The 22054-nt window shown below is 42.8% G+C and overlaps 4 protein-coding genes across 4 annotated transcripts; all 4 read right to left on the reverse strand.

Moving 5' to 3' along the window:
- Nucleotides 1-712: 712 nt before the first annotated feature.
- SS1G_12839 (hypothetical protein) lies at nt 713-5701 on the reverse strand (the record flags this gene model as incomplete). Its single annotated transcript, XM_001586211.1, has 11 exons — nt 713-826; nt 893-2190; nt 2805-2858; nt 2912-3789; nt 3862-4721; nt 4785-4846; nt 4902-5021; nt 5078-5109; nt 5289-5331; nt 5450-5470; nt 5560-5701. 11 exons carry the CDS (start codon nt 5699-5701, stop codon nt 713-715), a joined length of 3624 nt encoding a protein of 1207 aa, XP_001586261.1.
- A 2635-nt stretch (nt 5702-8336) lies between these two features.
- SS1G_12840 (hypothetical protein) lies at nt 8337-15033 on the reverse strand (the record flags this gene model as incomplete). Its single annotated transcript, XM_001586212.1, has 12 exons — nt 8337-8369; nt 8573-8634; nt 9082-9364; nt 9414-10150; nt 10219-11400; nt 11893-11984; nt 12038-12445; nt 12501-14314; nt 14364-14735; nt 14784-14810; nt 14914-14934; nt 14995-15033. The coding sequence occupies 12 exons, from the start codon at nt 15031-15033 to the stop codon at nt 8337-8339; spliced, it is 5070 nt and encodes a 1689-aa protein (XP_001586262.1).
- A 1069-nt stretch (nt 15034-16102) lies between these two features.
- SS1G_12841 (predicted protein) lies at nt 16103-16549 on the reverse strand (the record flags this gene model as incomplete). Its single annotated transcript, XM_001586213.1, has 1 exon — nt 16103-16549. The coding sequence occupies one exon, from the start codon at nt 16547-16549 to the stop codon at nt 16103-16105; it is 447 nt and encodes a 148-aa protein (XP_001586263.1).
- A 1670-nt stretch (nt 16550-18219) lies between these two features.
- On the reverse strand, nt 18220-20335 carry SS1G_12842 (conserved hypothetical protein; the record flags this gene model as incomplete). The annotated part of the gene is made up of 6 exons (XM_001586214.1): nt 18220-18775; nt 18831-19281; nt 19338-19392; nt 19440-19750; nt 19845-19929; nt 20003-20335. 6 exons carry the CDS (start codon nt 20333-20335, stop codon nt 18220-18222), a joined length of 1791 nt encoding a protein of 596 aa, XP_001586264.1.
- Between the last annotated feature and the right edge of the window lie 1719 nt (nt 20336-22054).

The raw sequence follows: 22054 nt of genomic DNA on the forward strand, positions 1-22054 counted from the left end.
CCATTCTTTCTTATGCCTTCAACAGTTCCATAGCATTCTATTTATTGGTATCTGGGGTCTTGGGTTTCCCAAACGAACCGCAGACAAACCCGGCTTCTCCTAAGATCCCCCTTAAACCCCATCCCATCCATCAAGACTCCACACATTTCTATTATTTCAATCCTACTTTAACCTTACATACATCTCCCATCTCCCAACCCACAAACCATAAACCATAAACCATAAATCCCTCCCTTCCCCTCAAACTAACAACTGCTTACTTCTATTCGAAAAAAAATCGAAAAAATTCTTGATTTTAATATCTAGGTTAGCTGATCTGACTACTGATACCACTGCATATAAGAAGGTGTGTGTGTGTGGAGAAGTCAGATTGCATGCTTGCTATTGGCATATTGAGAGCGTTGAAGACCAATGACTTATGAATATTTTCTGGAAGCTTTAGAAAGGTGTGAGTGGATATTAACGTATATAGACAATCTAACACAAGGAACAACTCGTAATCATTTGCTCTTCCTTTTCACACAGCCAAATTGTAGATACCAACAGTATCACCATTCAAATTGTTAAAATCATTCATAATTCTATAAAGCTAGGTACAATTCATGGTCCTACTAAGCAATAACTTTCAGACCCAGCAATCATAATCCATTCATTCCATCAACGCTACCAACATCTGATATCATAATAACCCGTCCAAACTTGCATTCGCTATTTACTCGCCTGCTTTAACGATTTTACAGATAAGATCGGAACCACCAACTGAATCTCCCTCCTTGATTTGCATACTGCTAACCTTACCAGCATGTGGTGCAGATATAACCATTTCCTAAATTCATGATTAGTAAAATAATTCTTTCCATCAATAATGGCGACTCATAGAGGGAAAACTCACCATCTTCATGGCACTCAAAACAGCAAGAGGGTCACCCTTCTTAACCTCACCACCATCCTTAACTCTCAACTCAACGACCACACCTGCCATAGGAGCTCCAACTTGGCTTGAATCTCCTGGATCAGCCTTTGGTCTGCTTGTGTTCTCAACAGCTGCCTTGTTGTCATCAACAGTAACTTGTCTGACTTCACCGTTCATCTCATAGAAAACCTCTCTCTGTCCAGTGGTATCTGACAATGGACCAACAGCAAGAAGTTTCAAGATCAAAACCTTACCCTTCTCCAACTCAACATGGAACTCCTCGCCAATTTCTGGTTTTGAAAGGAAATATCTAGTTGGAAGGACACTCAAATCACCGAACTTCTGAATGAATTTTCGGTAATCTTCAAAGACCTTGGGGTACATGGCGTAACTTGCAACATCACACTCAGTGACAGTGCCCCACTTGGAATGGATATCTTTCTTAATTTTAGCCAAATCCAATGGGTCAAGGTAAAGACCAGGGCGCTTCTCAAGCTTGCGTCGGCCACGGAGAGCGTTAGTCCTCAATGGTTCTGGGAAACCGCCGTATGGTTGACCCATCAAACCTTCAAAGAAATCCAAGACGGAACCTGGGAAGTCCAATTCACTAGCTCTAGCTTGAACAGAATCGAAGTCGAGTTTGTTGGAAACCATGAATTGTGCCAAATCACCAACAACCTTAGATGTTGGAGTGACCTTGACAACATCACCAAGTAAGTCGTTGGCTTGCTCGTAAGCTTTCTTTGTTTCGGCCCATTGAGCACCGAGGCCAAGTTGAGATGCTTGGAACATCATGTTGGTCAATTGACCACCTGGGATCTCGTGTTCGTACACATCCGGGTCAGGTCCATGTAAACCAGCCTCAAACGGTGAGTACATGAGACGAAGTTGCTGCCAGTATGTGTCGATAGCGCGGATGTGGTGAACATTCAAACCTGGGTCAAGATCTGTTCCTTCCAATGAAGCAAGAAGGGCTCCAACACTTGGTTGAGATGTCATGCCAGACAAACTATCAGTAGCGGTGTCAACAACATCAGCACCTGCAGTAGCTGCAGCAACCATAGATGCAACACCAGTACCGGCAGAATCGTGAGTGTGAACGTGAATTGGAAGGTCTGGGTACTTCTTGCGAAGGGCTCCAATCAACAAGGTAGCAGCTCTTGGTTTAAGAACACCAGCCATGTCCTTAACACCCAAGATGTGAATCTTAAGGTCCACCAACTTTTCGGCCAAAGACAAGTAGTATTCCAAGTTATACTTCTTTGCTGGGTTCAACACTAGAGCAAGAGTAAGTCAGTAAACGTTCATCAATGAGGTGGTTTGGAAAGAAAATTGAAAGCAAAGCTATCACGCCATAAAGCTCTTCAATGTCTGAAATGTTATGGACAATTGAGAAGACTTCAATGTCCAACTTCATATCAAAAACTGAAAAGATGCTCCAACAGAGAAAATGGAGAGCCAAAGCGCGATCCCCCAACCAAGCCTCAATTTTCGAGCTAATATTATTTGAAAAGATGCTTCAGGAGAACAAAAATTCTTTCAGCCCCATGAAGGTTTTCAATGTCCAAGATAGTTTCAGTGTTTGAAAAGACCCTTTAGGTTGAATGTAGCTTTGCCCGTCCCACGGAACTTTCAGTGTTCGGACGAAGCTGTGCCACTGAGAATGCACTCCAGAAGGGAATATTTTGAATCTCATGAAGGGATTAAATGTCCAAACTGCCATAACAATTGAGAATACTCCCAAAAGTAAAATTCCTCTTTTGGTAGAACTCTCCAATGTCGTAACGGGTATGAACAATTTAAAGATCCTTCAGAGTACGGAGAGAAGGGGAGAAAGGGAAGATAGGGAGGGGGTGTTGATATATCAAAAGTGAGAAGACGAAAATGAAACATAAGGAATGAAACATCCAAGCCGAGTCAAGCATTGGGTAGTACGTACTGTCACCTAATTTAGAAGTCAGTATTCGGTAACCGTATCACGGTGGATAAATCACTAACCTGAATAACAAATAGTTCCTTCAACAACACCACCGGCCTTGTGTACGGCCTTAATACCAACCTCGAGCTGATCAATGTCGTTCAACGCATCGAAGACTCTGAAAATATCAACACCATGCTTCTTTGCTTGCTCACAGAAGTGATAGATAGCATTATCAGGTAAGGAGGAGTAAGCAACACCGTTGGCTCCACGCAACAACATTTGGAATGGAATGTTTGGAACAAGCTTTCTCATCTTTCGGAGTCTGTCCCATGGGTCTTCGTAAAGGAAACGCATGGCAACATCAAAGGTAGCTCCACCCCAACATTCCAAACTGAACAAGTTGCTGTAAGCGTGGCTAGTCTCCTTTGCAATGTTCAAAAGATCAACTGTTCGAACACGAGTGGCAAGAAGCGATTGATGGGCATCACGCCATGTTGTGTCCATGATAAGGCACCCCTTGTTTGCCCTGACAGCTTTTACAAATGCATCAGGACCTTGTTCAAGAAGAATGTTTCTCCATCCCTTTTTAGATGGTGCAGACGTATCGATTTTCTTTCCGCTCTCATCAAAGAGTTCTGGCATGATGATTTCACCCTTGAATTTTGGCTCTCCCATTTGACCCTTAATGCTACTTCCATTTACGGCAACATCTCCGAGATAAGCCAACAACTTCTGGGCACGATTTTGACTACCGACCAAATCGAACAGTTCAGGGGTATCGTCGATGAATGTGGTCCAGCAGTTGCCTTCGATGAAGGTAGGATGAGTAAGTAAAGTAGCCAAGAAAGGAATGTTAGTCTTAACACCACGGATACGGAATTCGATCAAGGCACGAAGAACCTTTCTTCGAGCAATCTCATAAGTAGATCCTTGACATGTACACTTGACTAACATGCTGTTATATATGAAGTCAGTAATTGCTTTTCAGGGGTGGCTATTGGAAGAAAATGGGAGAACCGTTACGAACCTGTCATAATGAGGAGTAATAACAGCGCCAGCGAATCCATTACCACCATCAAGACGAACTCCGTTACCACCAGCTGAGCGGTAGACCTCAATCTTTCCAGTATCTGGTGAGAATCCTTGCGCAGGATCTTCTGTGGTAATACGACATTGGATAGCAAAACCTCTGGTAGAAATGCGATCTTGTGTAAGACCCAATTGAGAAAGTGTTGCACCTGCAGCGATTTGAATTTGTGCTGCAATAAGATCAATTCCAGTGATCTCTTCCGTGATAGTATGCTCGACTTGAATACGTGGGTTGATTTCAATAAAGTAGTATCGATTTTGTTGATCAACCAAGAATTCAGCTGTTCCTGCGTTACGGTAGTTGACCGACTTGGCAAGTTTGACAGCATCATTCAAGAGGTTGTCTCTGACTTCTTGTGGAAGATCCTTAGCTGGTGCAATTTCTACCACCTTTTGATGTCTTCGTTGTACGGAACAGTCACGCTCGTACAAGTGAACAATGTTTCCGTGGTTGTCTCCTAAAAGTTGTACCTCGATGTGCTTTGGTTTGTCAAGGAATCGCTCCACGAAAACAGTTCCATTTCCAAAGGCAGACTTGGCTTCGGATGTGGCACGGTTGAAAGCATCTTCGAGGTCTGATTGTTGTCGGACAACACGCATACCACGTCCACCACCTCCATATGCCGCCTTGATGATGATTGGGAAACCGAATTCATCGGTGAATTTCTTCACATCCTCAAATTTTTCAACAGCGCCTTCAGTACCTGGAACAACTGGTACACCAGCCTTGATGGCAATTTCTCTGGCAGATACCTTATCTCCAAGAGCATCGATAACGGTTGGGGAAGGACCAACGAACTATACGGCGGATATTGTAAGCTATAGTGGTCAAACGTATAAGACGATGGATGTTCCACTTACAATAAGTCCAGCCTTTTCAACGTTTCTTGCAAACTCGGCGTTCTCGGAAAGGAAACCATAACCTAGTAGAATATTAGACACATGCCCCGATGATTGTGATAAATTCAATTCTCATACCAGGATGTATCATTTGAACGCCATGCTCAAGAGCAATCTTGATGATTTCGTCTCCTGCCAAGTATGCACCAACCGGTGTATATTGACCCCGCTTGCCGATAACGTATGCTTCATCGGCCTCTGTAACACCATATAATCAGCCTCTCTTCACCGTGTATGGTTCGCAGATTACTCACTCTGTCTGTGCATGCTAAGACGATCCTCATAACTACCAACTCGGTCAGCCAGATGTCCATTATATGATTATCGCCAAGGTGTTACCTAAAGACCGCGACTGTTTGCAGGGAAAGCTCGTGGGCCTAGAAAAAGAGACGAGTCAGTCTGATGCATATAGAATCTCTTGGAAAGGATACGTAGGGCTATCGAGGACAGGATAAGCAAACTTACTGTACGGAAAATCTAAAGAGCAGGGAAGTCAGGTCAGCACATTCTGAATTTATCAGCTTGAAGCAATTGGACGATAACATACACGAATAGCTACACAAACGTTAGTTGAGTCACATAACACAACAGTAAACAAAAATGGATTGGTTGGATCGAAAACTTACGAATTTCACCACGATTGGCCACTGTAGATCACAAGAGATTTAGATTAGCATATACTGCAGGGACTTTGAAGTTTGGCGGATAGGTTATGATCGATAGATTGATTGCTCACCAAGAATCTTCTTCAGTTGCATAATAGAGGAGTTAGCTCTAATGCGATGGACGGTATGTGGGTGTTTGAGATCGGAACCCTCCTCGATAACCTCACTGTAAGCTCCATCTCCGTGAGGACCTTTCTCATCGTGGTGAGCCATATTGAGATTTGTGACGGTGTGGTTGTTGGATTTGGTTGTGTTGTTGAGCTTCTTGCTCGTTGGTCTTAAGAAGACGGACGGAGGGGCTCTCGGCTTAGGTTCGGCCCAGGATAACCTTAAGCGTATAAATAATGGAGGGGTTAAATTGGAGTGTGGGAGCGAGGGACAGCTTCTAGAAAAAAGCTACTAATGCTAATAATATATTGTAAATTAGTGGAACGCGTACACTGTACTGCAGAAACACTCTTGGGAACAATTCGTATGCTTTGTTTCTCGTAAAAAGATAATTGAATGTCTTTTTATGCGGATAGACGGACGAGCAGGATGACTAGGAGGACTAGCCGGGTATGAGGAAGAGGAACAAGAAGGAGAAGAAGAAGGGAAAAGACTAGTTCTCAAAATGAGGGAATCTTCTTGACTTTAATGGTCCTATTTAATTTTCTCAAGTAGTGAATAGACCCGAGTTTTCCTTGGTGATATTGAGGCTTGTTCAAATGCAATATGGTGAGGGGCAGCAATTTTTTGACAAGGTTTAATTTATACTCTTCTAACGCCTAGGATTTCTTGGGCTTTCTTGGTCAAATTCTTCAAAATAATCGCTCACTTGGCCAGGTGCATTTCTCTGTATTCTTATTAATACTAGGTAAGTCTTGGACATTAGACTTTGAAGCACCAGGTGGAGCAGGGCTCTGATCACCATCGCCATCGCCGTCACAAGAGACACAGCGCAACGCAGCGCAGCGCAGCGCAGCTTCTTTTTTGTCTGTTTGCTTCATTCACTTGGCCATCAGCCACTTTTTGATACTCTTTGTGAACTGAAAAAAGAGCTTGATCTATTGGTCATGCCACTGCTATCAAGGTAGAGGACTATTATTCCAGACTAGAAAAGCCTGAGTGCTTCACACGGGAAGGAACCTGAACTAATTTGATAGACCTCAGCTAAAGTTTCCATTACTGGTACGTACGGCATACTGCTAAAGAAATCTAACGCCATGTATTCATCGCCAAGTGAGCATTTTGTTTGTAGACCTCCAACCTTAGAGCAGATATACCCCACTACCTGTGTGAGAGACCGTCCATCACTGCTTAAAGTTTCATTCCATTAATCTAAGATCGACCATCCCATTCTTACCGTGATCTCCATTTCCATTTCCAGTTGACTCACACTCGAGTAAGATTCTAGGTCTTCAGGTCACTGATGTTACATTGCAATATCAACAGCCCAGAAATCTAATCCACCCAACATCACCATCCTTAATCCATCATCTATCAAACTTTCCGCTACAGGATTTAAGCTTCGGAAATGTCTCCATGTATTTGGACCGAAGTGAGCGTGCTAAGTCCCGAACCAATCATATTACTACGATAATGACAGATCTATGATCTTCAACGAATATCAATATCAAATCCAAAGTAAGATTTCACAACGGCGTCAAGAAAGAACTAATATCAAAACAAATAACGTGATATAATTGTACAGTGAAGTTTTGCAAAAGCACAACACTCAACATATAGTAAGGGTCCCAACAGAGAATACAACTCATAGTCAAAATATCCGCCGCATCAGATTTACCCCCCCTTCATCACGTACGCCGACGTTTGCGAGGAAAAAAAAATGCACACATACTGTACAATGTGCATACATGCTGTGCTAATCAACCATGCCAAAGAATTATGTATGTACTTCATTGCCACGGACCAATGCATTATTGCTCCGCGTCTACCCCTCCACAACACATCACATCATCCACCAGCCAGCCGGCATGCAGAATAGCGCGTGGGATATCCTCATGTACTGGATTCGTAATTTTGTACCAATTGTCTACCGTCCAATCCGAATTAACATCGAGCCAGCCGCGCGGGATATCCTCAGGTACTCCGTACGTAAACCAATAGCCAACCATCCAATACGGACCAATATCCATCTGTCCATTGATTGATTCCATTCTTCCATATCTCCGTAATACCTTATCCTCCACCCTCACATAAATTTCCACTTATCAAATGCATCATCACCATCCATCCCCATCTTCCAAACGTCCTTCATGATTCATACTCATCGTATCGCATCTCAGAAATATTCACGCAGTGTAACCTCTGTTTATTTTTTGGCGGCTCAGGTGGCTATCGTATTCGTGGGGCTTTATTGACTTTTAAAATGATGCGAAGCATGGCCAATGCCGAGGACCGGTGATGTTATCGGCAGCCCAGACCAAGGCGTTGAACTCATAATTTCATATATTTCATCTTTTTAAGATTTAGCAAACGGTGATCACAACCTTATAATTCATATTCATAACTTTAGATCTATACATGCGATATCGCCATACCTATTTTGATTGCCGAGGCTAACCTCTACTTCGTACATCTCCTCCCTCCTGCATAATCCCATCTATCATCTCGCTCCTACTCGTCATCTAATTGTCCGAACCCCTCCTAACTTGCAGCTATCAAGTATCATTCTTTGATCTTCTACTTTTCCTAATTCATACTCAAATACCTCCCACTAATCCATCCAAATACCACCCTCTGCTTACATCTTAGTAGACCCAAGCTAGTGGGGTACCAGCCACGCATTTCCTGAGCTTCTACAGACGCCAAGCCGGCACGCCAATCTGCCAAGTACTTCTCTATCCTACACATATCTACATCGCCTCAACTCGCCAAGCTATTATTTCAGATCTAAGTATCTACATTCAACTATCCCAAAGTTTTGAACCCCTCCTCGTGGTTTCGGCGCGTAGCCGATGTCATAGCCAACCAAGAACCAAGCTACGAACCAAGCTACTTGGCATCAAAACATCCATCAAAAAAAGTTCAAAACATTTTCTATTTTGGCAAAATGTGTACAGTTACATCGTGAAACACTACTGCAGAATTGGCATTCTTGGCCATCACAGTGCAGGTCACAGTGCAGGACATCTCACTCTTATCTAAGATCCAACACACCAAGGCGGCATCAGCGGAACGGCGCGAGCACGGCTCTTTTTGTTTCGTCTTAATGTAAACTAGCTTTTACTTTTCTCGTAATGTGCAGAAATACATCAGAGAATCTTAAGGCAGACTCTTCCATAAACGCTCCTCAAACTATCAGTTACAAACATGGCGAGTCCTCCCTTGAAGAAGGAAAAAAGGATTCTACCCAGTAAATGCTGCAACAAGCATACAACTATATCATCATCCTCATCATGGAATTTTTCCGAGATGCATATCTCCGCGAACCCAGGCTTGATGAAAAAAATCAAGAAAACTTGCAACCCAAATGCAATATCATTATGTATAGGCGTGTTCTTCATCCTCCAGCATCATCTAAAACCCTCCAAAACCTGTCGGTTGTGGTGCGAATCCATTAGTGTGGCCGAACTGGGCTGGAGACGCACGTCCGGTCGGTCCAGCGGTGATCATAAGACGATTGCCTCCGAGAATGGGGGTATTGTCCTCTTCTTGAACCTGTGACTTTTCTCTCAACTTCCTCTCCTCATTGTCCTTCTTTAACTCAGCAATCGTAGAGCTTTGTTGGGCCAAATAGTTAATCATGAATGGCATGGTAAAATCTGTAAGGCTGTGACGCCATGAGACTTCCATGACAACATGGACGGGGATGAGATCATAGCAAGCATAGAGCATACCAACATAACATTCTCGGCTACCGATATCGACGAACTAGGAGAATGATTAGCAAAAGAAAAGGAATAGCGAATGACAAACTTACATATCTAAGCAGCTCCTCGACAACATCTGACTTGCCAGAGATAGCAGCAGTCTCAATTGCATCTTTGAAAAGCTTGTCTTGCTTTGAAAGAGCGATCGACTTCTCCCAGCGTTTGTTCTTGCGGTAAATATTAGCAGCAATTTGGCGGAAGAAGACCAAATCATGACGCTCCAATCGTTGAGCAAGCTCGACGGCATCATAGTTATCGTAGTTCTCAACAGAATCACGGAGAGTCTTGTAGTCTTCCTCCTCAATCAACAAATCATTGATGGCCACGTTGACAATCTTCTTATTCTGAGTTTGAACGTTAAGAAGGAAAGGCTTGATGAGAGGGATGTTGTCAGACTTTTCGAACATCTTGACAACACGATTGACGTCAATTCTTGGTGCAAGTGCCTGTAGAAGATCGGTAATGAGAGATGGTTGCTCTTGAAGATAGAAATTCAGAGCGCGGTAGTAGATCTCCAAATTTGCTACCTTGACAATGATATCCTTGAAAGAGTGGTGCTCCCATGCGTCGGCAGCTCTCTCCATCATTGCAAGAGCAGCGTTATCCCACTCATCATAATGGCAGTACAAGAAAATCAATTCCGGCCAAAGGTGGGCTTCCTCGCAGGCACGAATCATCTTTGGAATATTGATTCTACTCCAGAAAAGCTTCAGGTGCTCCATTGTGCGATCTGGATGGTACTTGGAAAGAGCAATACCTAGTCCCGTAAAAATTCCCATATGACATCCTAAATATGATAACGTTAGTACATGGTTTCGAACTATTAGTAGTAGAAAAATTCAGGAAGCAACGTACGTTCAAGACCTAGACCCTGCTCAAGTAATGCAATAAGTTCATCGAAGTAGCCGTTGCGCTCGTATTGCTTGACCAAGCTTTGTAACTCTTCAGCATCAACGATCAAATTGAGACCACAAATCTGAGCAAGACGGAATTCCTTCTTCTCAACACAAGCGGCGTTGACTTGCTTCCAGACCTTGATATTATTAGCCTTTCTTGCGCATTCGACGGCGGATTGATAATCCTCGAGGTGAACAAGAGTGGTGGCAAGTTTGGCCCAGTTTGAAATACTGGTGAAGAAGATCTTCGCAGCTTGGTGGAACCCTTCAGCATATGCCTTGTCACCCGACTCTTCAATATCAGCGACATTAGTTCCCCTGAGGAAGTCCTCAAGTTCGCTTAATTGATCAGTACGAGCAAATGCAAAGGCAAGTCCAGTGTCGATAGCAGGCTCACGAAGTGTCTTACGGGCCATGCGAAGGTATTTGATGAGGTCTTCGTCCTTGCCAGCGTGAGTAGCAATTTCAATAACCTCTAGGTAGTTACTTGGATCGTTTGCTCGGAGATAGCTATTGATACCGTCGGAAACACGTAGACCATCCAACTGAGCTTTAGCGACTCTACTCCATACTTCAGGAATCTCCACCTGTTCCGCAAAATCTTGTGCGCGATCGATGCTGACAATGTGCTCAACGAGGACGTTGACAGCGTTAATATGGTCATTAATCTTTTTGTAAACCTCGAATGCCTCCTCATATAAGCCAACTTCAATGCAGATTGAAGCGACATCCACAGGATTATACGCATCCAACTTGTGAATATAATCCATGACTCGACTCTTATCAGCTTTGGTGGCGGTGAGAATGAGAAGATTCTGCAAGCTCTCATTGTCGCTGAATGGCGAAGGCTCAAGAACGATCTTCTCAAGCAATTCAATCAATTCACCTGGAAGATCAGCGCTAAGGAAGGCTGCAACTGCAACAGAAACCTTTTCGGGCTCAGTTGACTCTGGAACAGCTGTAGATATGACTTGATCAATCACAGATCGGCGGTGAATATTGTTTTCAGACAAGACAAACCCCCACAATTCGTTATCAGCTCTTTCCAAAAGGTAGCGAGCTTGAGCTTTGTACATAGAATTTTCGTTGGTGATGTTGACGAGTTCGAGATCGTTCTGACCTTTACTAAATGCGATAATAGCTTTTAATTGGTTAGCAAAAAATCCGTAAAGTTCTCAGAAGAAAATTCAGCAAATGGAGCAGAATCGGTACTACCGATTTCTTTGTGTGAAGCAAACATTGACCACGCTGATTCAAGCAAAGCTAATGACGACCATCGGTGTTATCAATTTGAGCATATCCCCCAAAGGTGTCATAAAATGTCTTGGTCCAATAAATGATGTGCTCGAGGCTGGTTACGAGATTGCTTCGGGCAGTTGTCCAACTGGAAGAGGGATATCCTTCTATCATCATAACATCACGAGAAAGCCTGCCCAAAAAATGAAGGGGCAGTCATTGTTGTTGGCCCGTCCAGGTATCAGATGAAGATGCAGTCGAAGAAGAAGGGGTGATTAGTGTCGAAGAAGTGACCAGGTATCATAGGAAGGTACTACCTTCCCAAATCTAGATGCAGTAATGAAATTGTGGAAGTACAGTTGATAGAATGAAAAGAGAAACAAAAAAACAAACATACCAAGCGACGGGTCTCGCTTAGCTGCGTAGGTACCCAAAACCTTGCAATCGTACATATCGTTTGTCCTGAGGAATTGCTCTGGGTTATTGTTACTAAAACCATAGTTAGCCATCATGTTCTAAGCACCGTAGGGCGATGTAGGTACCTATCAATAAAGATTTTTCCGAGCGCGTTATGTAAAGCTTGTTGCTGGTTGCCTGCAGCCAAGGTGGCCTCGAGGAAAGGCAACAGGAGCTTAAGACGGTTGCGGGATTCAACCTCCTGAACAAGCTCATCGATAGGGATGGAAGCATGATTAACGGAATTCAAAAGATTCTTGATGATTTGCTCATCGCAGTCAACATCGAGTAATCCACCGACGACAGCAGGAGTTCGTGCAGGGTTGACTCGTTGGACATAGACCTCGATAGATTGGAACTGTTGGTTCTGATAGAGGTAAAGTACCAACTCATGAATGAAGTTGAATCGATCACAGACGATGATCAGCGGCAATTGCTCGGTCAATTTGGCCTCCTTCAAGAAGTTTTTGACTTTAAGCGGATCAGAGGAATTACTAGAGTATCATTAGCTACATAAACAACGCGACAATAGGGCGATAGGGGACGAACCTGTCACGGCATATACGTTCAACCTCCTGGTACTGCTGCATCTTCACGGCAGCCTCAATATATTTGAAGTTTACATCTGGGTCCTCACTCAGATTGACAATGCTACCAAGATAGTGGTATAGACCTTCAGCAGTCTTGTACTTCTCAAAAAGATCGATCAATCTAACAGGGCCGAGTAAATCCGAGTATTTCACGGCAATCTGAACAACGGCCCCGAGGTTTTGACGAATGTTTACTTTAAGCATAGCATCAAGACAATCTAATGACTGTTCAAGGGACAAGCGACCAAAGTAACCGGTGAGCCATTCTTGACTGAAAGTTGGGGATGCAACGATATTGACAATGACACGTTTGATAGCCTCAGGGTCTTCATAGTGTTCCAAAGCTCTTTGAGCAAGGCCAGCTTGTTCACATAGCTGCGCGATTCTAGGCTTGTCGTAGTGAGAGAACATTTCGTTGCCAAGAATGGCGTCAGCGACTTGAGGGGCATTCATGAGATTCATTTCAAGGAGGCGAGTTTGCAAGTGTCCTTGCTCAGGCTTGTTCTCCTTTAATGCATCAAGCAAGAATCCAGTAGCGGGTTGAACCATTCCTTGAGACTGAAATACGTCTACAACACGCTCAATGTCAACTAGAGATCCCCCTTCAGTATTTGCCAACTGAGTAGCAAATTCGGCTCCCTTTTCAGGGTTGATAGAGATAATATTGCGGAGTAATTGGACATAGTCCGGTTGGTAACCTGCTTGTTGGGCGTAAGGTAAGATCTTCTCGAATTGACCACTCTCGGCGAATGCAGCAACAACCTTGTGGGGAACATTTGCCTTAAGATAGATAGCGAGTGCAAGCTGTGTATCTTGTTGTCGGACAATGTCACCCAATTCTTCAGAACAGTCGAGTTTGTTTTCCTTCATCCACTTTTCAAGAAGATGCTTTCGATTCTGAGCCAAAACAGGTCGTACAAGCTCTAACGTCTCATGTTTATTCAACGATCCCTTGTCAAGCAGCATACCAAAGTATTGTAAGATAACGGATAATTGACCCGGCACAGCCGGTAAGCTCTTGAGACGTTCGATAGTTTGTGGAGTTCGCAAAAAGCCGCGGGGAGAGTTTGCCGCGATTTTCGAAGCCTCAGAGTAGTTTCCGGCAGCCAAAAGTTGCTCGAATTGGTTGGCATAGAGGTTGTCTGCACCAGGTAGACCGGCTCTTGAGGCAAGCTTGACTGCTAAGCCAGAGTTTGCAGGATTTTGGAGCAAGTACGGAATAATTGTTGTTTCATCAACAGATACCGACAGTACTTGTCCCCTTCGGTTAACACCAACAAGTCCAGCGGATTCCGAGTCGCCGGCTGTAATGAAGATCGTCTCGCTTGAGATGCGGTTCATGAAAATACATGTACCAGTCTCAAGATCGTATAGGTGAATAAAGCCGTATTTGGTAACCAAATAAATAATGCTGTATTTTTGCGAAACTTGCATGGCGACTGGGAAATCGTTTACAGCTTCAGCAGGAAAATATACATCAACTGCTTTCTTTGAAAACGGTGGATTTGAAGATTGATGGTCGACCTCGACTATGTGTAGCTTTGCGCCAGTAGCAGTTCGAACCGAAAATGTGAACACTTTCGTGTCTGCTGGCGCAGATTCTAATCGTAGTGTACCAAATGCTGCGGCATGGCCCTCGATGGCCTGACTGATGCCTCTGTCTTTCGAATATAGTTGCATCGCTCCGACCACTCGTCCTTGTTGTTGTGTAATGCCCACGACTACCATCCACTTGCCATCACCACTAACACGATAGTTGATGATCTGACATCCCTGGCGAAACATCAATATCATTTCCTCCTCCAGTAATGGCAGAACTTACAGAAAGGTTTGGATTTCTCTTGAAGACCTCCACCGGAGCTGCCTGATTTGGGTCAAAAACATCCCAGTGGTAAACTGTTGTGTCGGTAACCAATCCCAAGCTTGTCTCACTGAACCATTTCCAGAAGACAACATCTTCATTCATGGTAGCAGACTTTAGCTTCGCCTTGGCACCCAAGTCAAATATTTGTAAGGTCCTTGATTGTGCCTTTAATGCGATGACCTGTTTCGACCAGTGCATAATGGCACTATCCGCCTTGATAGGTCTTCGGGTGACAGCATTGTTTTGCTTTAGATCGACGATGACGACTTCTGGTTGCGCGGCTTCGTTCTTCTTCTCTCGTACGCAGATGTATGAATCTGACTCCAGTGTCTGGTCAAATAATTAATACATGCCTAAAGCTCAGTTGGAATAACTTACACATGAATTAAAACCTATCGATTGCGCCTATAAAATTAACAGTTAGTAAGTCAAATTTGATGATGTACCATAGCTAAAAATGGCATGGCAGAGCTGGTAAAAACCAGCTGTATTTGTGGCTGGCACATACCTCAACTCCGACACTTGTTAACTAAATTAAAGTCAGTAAACACAAGTCAACAATTCATCACATGTAGACCTCATATCATACCTGGAGAAGCTCCGTGAACTTGATTGGGAGTGGACCCATCTTTAATGATTCTCTGAATCTATGCGATCAAAGGAAAATGACCTCTTTTAATTGTTGACCCAAAGTAGTGGGTAAGCTATCTGCGCAGAGGCGCTGTTTACCCAGAAAAGTGCTCAATTAGTAAGGAACGCAGATTGGGAAGTACAAGTACTGTGGGAAATTATTAGAGAATTTGAAAAGTACCCAGATGTGAGGGGTGCTGAGGAATATGAGATTTGAAATGTGGAGAGTGTATGTGGTTGTATGCTTCTAAAACTGGCCTTGTCACTTGCGACGGCGACAATTGTAAACCGCTTGGATCAACGAAGCTAGGAATGCGCTAGTCCATTTTAGCCAATCGGCCAGCCACGTCACATGATTAAGTACATAAGGGGCACGACCCCTTTCTCACTAAGCATTGAGGTTTGATATTCACATCAACGACTCATTTTGAGAACGATAAAGATACTAGGTATCAATCTTTCCATAATGTTTTCAAGATATAACATTTTGCTTTGGAATGCAGAGTTTGGGTTCTCCTGCCCGCGTTCCACAACGCTCGGCTTCTAGTGGTGAAACTGCGGGTAGACCAGCGAACCGAGCCGCTGGAGTAAATAATAGTATGCTTGTCATTATACGGTCTGATAACTAGCTTGTTATATTGGCAATCACTCGTACCACATTTTGTTTGAAATGCGTATTTTACTTGAGTAGTCTATTACAGTAAAGATCAATATATTTCTTATTCTTTTCTTTATTAAACAGTGCATAAAAGCAACCGGACCAGAGTCTCAAGATGTTGGGGTGATAGCAAGTCCTTCATATGAACTACTCGGAAGCTCTTGTACATACATGGCTTTACTTTATTGTTTTCCTCATTTGTTTGTGTGTGCTCTCTTTCCATTCGTCAAATAGACATGTTTGCAAATTCATTACTTTCTGGCCGGGATGCTAGTGCGAGCCATTTGCATTTCCAACCAGTACCAACAACCCGCCAACGCGGCTCCTGGCCTAGTAGCCAAGTTGGCACGAGGTAAAATACAACAGCTTTTCCACATCAGCAGTTTATTCTGTTAAGATACTTGTTATGCTAGACTGCATTGTGAGCCAAGCACATGACGCAATGTACAAACTCCAGAATTCGACCAAGTAGTTTCGGAACTCGGAGGTAGTACACTATGAGGACAGCTAGGTCGCTAGATAATGAAATACTAGAAATATCAATGCTCTGGAGTGCAGCACCTATGACAGATGCAGTGAGGTAGATTCTCCTGAAATGTGAGAGATCCTTCGGTTCATCGGCTGCGTTGGGTGTCCAGATTGTGGAGAAACGATCTTCTTGTAGATTATTTCGCCGATGAAAATCAGGATTAGGGCAGTCATAGGCGACGCCCATCATATTGCTTACAAGTTTTGTGCAATAGCCTGACTTTTCCATGGTACAAACATTAAAAGTGTCGGTAGAGCATATCTCATTACAACGGAGCGCAGAACCTCTTTGCTGTGGCCAGCAGTATGGCTTAGCATTGGAAAGCATAGTGTATGCTGCCTGGAATATGACTATGATAACACCAAAACCAAGCTACTGAGATATTGAGAACCATATGGTTGGTTTCAGGTAAAAGTCAGCTCACGAAGATGTAGAAACGAAATATCCAACTGGGGCTAAGGACTTTTTACATGGCTACAAGGTTCTACCATTACATTACACTTGCGGCAAGCCTCGACTAACTAAATAGATATTTTCTGAATCATCATACTGAAGAAATAGCTTATTGGGACGAGACAGTCATTATCTTTGGCGGCACATCTCAGGCTTTGCAAAATACTTTCAAAGTGGCCTTTTTAGAACGGGCTCAAATGCCATGATAGGAAGATTAGGCAGATACAGCAAGATCAATGCATAGCAACGTTTTCAGCCATCGGACCTATTCCTAAAAGGTCGCCAACTCATTGTTGAAGGGAATCAGTTTCAGTCGTGGTGAAAACTCAAGCGTGTCAGGCATTTCAGCAAACATTTGATTCCAGAAAAAGCTGAACATGACATGTTCTGTATCCGTTATCGGCAGCAGTCAAGCTATGAATCCGTGCCGGTTCTTCCATGACTTCTATGCGTTGTTGGTCCTGAGATCCCTCCCCTTCTTTGCTATTACTACTCCTTTTACAGAAATAAAATTTCTCAACAGGTGCTACTGGTGCTACCAGTCTCAAGATCGTATTAAACAATTAACCCTAGTTGACCAAAAACACGCTTCCCATCCAAAAACACTCCACTCCTATAAAATACCCCAACAAACACAGCTATTTTCAGATATACATTCAAATTTCAGAATGATAGAATCAAACCATTCCAATTTAGTATATTCCGAAAACTAGCCCAGCGGCAGCAAGTCTTCTCTTCCGCCAAGTGGTAATTCTAAATGATTTTTTAATAGTTCGCATCTCTACAGTGTAGAGCTATAGAGTAGAGCTAGCTCATTATCAAGTAATTAGTCCGTGTTGCACGTTTCAATTTCAATTCCTGATTCAAATTTCAAATGGAATTTACTGAAGATTTGTCGTTTCTTGCAAAAGCAACGCAAAACAAAGCATGTCAAATCATCTATGTCTTCCTATGAACGTAATCCATTCATTGTCAAACTTTATTTGGAATCTTACATACGGTATCAATATCTGAAATCTGAAGATGAATATCTTTCTTCTATTAGTCGCATTTTTATATTAATTAAAATAACTAAATAAGTAAGTAAGTAGAGTTAATTTTGTATCCCCTCCATCCATCTATATATCTATCTATCTATCTCATTCCTCAAGTAAAACATGGCATAAATATTCATCCATGCATGCATCATCTATCTCGTAGGCATTCATCATGTCATCTCATCTCAACTATTCAACCATCAAGACAAGACACCACCCTTCATCACCCATCTCCCAGCTGCTGTATCACACAAGCAGCCTATGATTCTCTCATCCATCCATCCATCCACTAATTAAATATTCCAAGTAACCGCCATAGCGAAAAGCAAGTCTTTCTTTCCTTTATAAAAGGTTTCCAACGCGAAAAGGGGTATATAGTACACATGTACAGGGCCAAAAAAAAATTGCAGCACATAAACATCAACATAATCATACGCATCTACAACGACCTTAAACCCAAGCTTCGAATTCTCAACTCCTGATTGAAAATCTTTCCCGAACTCGGATTTAAGCAGCCGCCATCTCAATTTTCTTTCCTTTGACACTCTTCCACTCAACGGCTAGACTACCAATAATAGTCAGAGCAGCCATAACAGCCGCCACCAGGAATGATTGCGTCAATGCATTATTATAAGAAATCGTTACACCGGCCAAATATTGTGGAGCGATGTCTTTCTGGATACTAGTAGCACCTGTGTTTAAAACAACAGCAGGATCTAAATCTGGTACAAAATGTGCCAAATTTTCAGAAAGTTTGTTTGTAAAGATGTTTTGACCGATAGAGACGAAGAGGGCTCCACCAAGGGTTTGTACAAAGATGATGACGGAGGTACCGGTTGGGACTTGTGAGATATCGAGGACGGTTTGACATGCAATGAGAGGTTGTTGCATACCAAAGCCGATACCGATACCAGCGAGACATTGGTAGCCGATCCATGCTGCGTGGTTGGTGTCAGGTTTGAAGGTGGTTAAGAGACCGATTCCAATTGCTGCGATTACTGAAGAAATGATCATGAATGGTGCGTAATAACCGATTGTTGTGACACCAACTCCAGAGATGATACTAAAATATGTTATCAGTATGAAAGTATGCAAAAGATGAGGAAGATTATACGAACCTAACAATTACCAATGTCAACACCATTGGTATGTTAGAAATACCAGATTTGACAGCCGAATCACCCTTGACGGCTTGGAACCAAATAGGAAGATAGTAGATTAGAAGGAGGAAATATGATCCGAGACAGAAAGAGAACCATGCAGCTGACCACATGCTTCGCTTCTTCATGATGTTGGGTGGTACGGTGGCGCTGTCTCCTTTCCAGAATTGGATGGCGATAAATACTCCTATTAGTATTCCGAAGAGTACGAAGAGTGCGATGATACGACCATTATCCCAATGGTATTTGGTTCCACCCCATTGAAGTGCGAGCAATAGGCAGATGATAGCTGGAATGAAGAATGCGGTACCGAGAAGATCGAATTCCTTTACACGCTCTTTCCATGGAAGTTCCGCAACAGCTGCTCTATCGGGAGCTTTGAAGAAAATCAAGATAACAATAACAGTGACTACATATCATATTAATAAGCGAAAGCTGGTCATGGAGAGTATGTGGAAGACTAACCAGCTCCTATAGGAAGATTGATGAAGAAGCACCAACGCCAAGTTGCTTTATCAGTCTGTTCTGGTCAGTGTTTGTCATGGTGAAGTGTCAAGGCAGACTTACGAATACACCTCCAAGTAATGGTCCAGCTACAGAGGCAATACCATACATAGCTCCAATGAACCCAGTAAACATCGGTCTCTTGATCAAAGGTACGGAATATGCGACGATAATCAAAGCACCTGAAAAGATTCCAGCACTTCCCAAACCAGCAATAGCTCTACCGATGATCAAGGCAACCGAATTTGGCGCAACTCCACAGATCAAACTACCGAGCTCGAAGATACCAATTGCGATGAGGTAAACCCATTTTATTGAGAAATATGAATAGAATTTCCCAAAAAGAAGTTGGAAGGAAGCAGTAGTGAGAAGGTCTGTAAACACATGATTGTCAGTCTCTAAGTTTCCACATAGTAGTTCCTCATGGGGAAGCCAAAATCAACAAATATGAATGTTAGAGATTCTTACATGCAGATCCATACCAACCAACATCGTCCAATGAGTGAAATTGATCAGTAATCTTAGGAATAGCTGTTGCAATAATGGAATTATCCTATTCACTAATTAGAACCCAAGAACCCAAGAACTGAGAAACTATAGTCTTGAATAAACTAGAAGAAACTTACCAATGCCATCAAGAAAACCGATAAACATAATGCCAACGTAATCAACTGTAACTTGACACCAGTTGGATATTCTACACCATCTGCACTTGTCATAACCCTGTTCAACTCCTCTTGTTGTACGTCCGCTGCACTTCTCGTCCTATTTAACTCTATCGGGTTATTGTTGTCCCCTTCCTGAACCGAAGTTATAGCTTGAGGAGTTTTTTCCGTCGATCCAGCACCCGATGTTGTCATAGCTTCGCGTTCCAGATTTGCTTGTTCTGCGTCAGATTTCTCATGCATTGTACTTGAAGCAGACGATGCTGTCGTGGGTGGTAATTTTTCATCCGTCATCATTGCCGTTCGATCGCTGAGTTCTTCTTGATTTGGTAAGACTTCTTAGAAGAAAGTATATAGATAAAAGATAACTTTGGTAAAGTAGAAGAAGCAATCTTCTGTATGATTGATTAGTCAAAAAGAAATAATCTGAAGATGTACAGTAATGCGAATATATATAGCTGTTTTTATTTCACATCTCAAAGCTCCTCTACGGACGAAACCGGCGGAGGATTTAAGTCGTAAGTAACGGAGGAAATGAAGTAAATAGTGAACGGAGATAAATAGAAACGCCCTCAAATCCGATAACGGGAGCCTTGTCGAAATCCCTTTGCGAATCGTGGTTGATGGATATGGAAAAGTGAATGTATGCGTAGACTAGGGCAACGCAAGGTATTCTCTGATGAGCACTAACCTTATGGGTCCAATTAAAACTCAGTTAAATCCAATAAAATCCAATAAAAAAATCCTGGGGAAAAATAGTTTGCCAATTAAGGTTAAATTTTTGGTGTCTTGGTGAAAGTAAGTTTTTATTCTGATCCGTATATAACGGCAGTCAGATCGATCGTGAAGATTCTAGAAAAAAGAAGAATGGAGAATAAAACATCTCCCTATATATCCCTTCATCGGCGATATATTATATTTGGGATGCATAGAGCAAAACAAGATACAGATACTACTATAGAAAAGTGTCCGAAAACTTCCTCATCCTTTTCTTTTTACCTGTCCCTGTGCTTCAACAAATCGCATATCTTATTTCAATTTTCTTGCATGGGGCATGGGACATGAGCACCAAATATCCCAATTCACCCATTTTTTCCATCCACCTCATCTCATTCCTTCCATCTAGATTCTTCTCTCTCCTAAGCGTATCGGCCCCTCAGCCCCTTGGAATTTGAATCAAACGCCCAGCGAATCACATCCCACGACCCGATCACTAAAAAGGACTCTGACTCCCCACCGACTACTGTATCATTCTTGGTGGAAGAAAAAGACTCGCTTTGATCACTTAAGGCCTGACTCATATTTACATTTACGTACTCATCTGAGGCAGGTCGGGTGTTAGTAAAATCCGAGTAAGCAGACAAGCAGACAAGCGGGTGTTTCTTTAACTCCGAGTGATGCAGATAAGCAGACGTAAAAGGTTTTCGTCTTGGAATTTGGGATGTCTGCATCATAGAAAGTGTGAAGAAAAATAAAGTTTTCCCTATCGGCCGAAGTAGAAATTTGATGATTTGTTTGGCAGGCTGGCAGCTGTCGTGTTCTAGCTAAGACAGAGCCCACATGTCATAAAACAGTCTGCGAAAGATACAAATTTATTTTCTCTGCCCTGGGATAATGCTCGCGTAAAAAGTAGAATGGAATTAGATCTGGAAGGAAAAGTGGGATAGCTTTAGGAATCGAAAAAAGTTGTTTGTCTGATGCCTAGTAGGTGACATATGGCCACGAATGTCGAGAAAGGGGAATAGGGGCGTTTATTCATGTAGGTTACTGCAGTATACATGTACTGATAGATTTAACCGGTGATGGTGCTTTGACTGATTGCTTTGAAGTTGCTTTCCCGTGATCGCGTAGAGTAGATGTAAAATATATGCGGACACTGACATGCGGCCATCCCAAGTCCAGATACACAGACTTGAGGTAGGACGAGATTAAGCTCAATATGGCAAGGTTTATAGTCTAGGATAATAGCTCCACTCACTTACTAAGGTAACCTTTTTCAGACTACAGAATTCA

Source organism: Sclerotinia sclerotiorum, genomic scaffold, assembly GCF_000146945.2.
Source record: "Sclerotinia sclerotiorum 1980 UF-70 scaffold_22 genomic scaffold, whole genome shotgun sequence".
In the NCBI taxonomy this organism is placed as follows: Eukaryota; Fungi; Ascomycota; class Leotiomycetes; order Helotiales; family Sclerotiniaceae; genus Sclerotinia; species Sclerotinia sclerotiorum.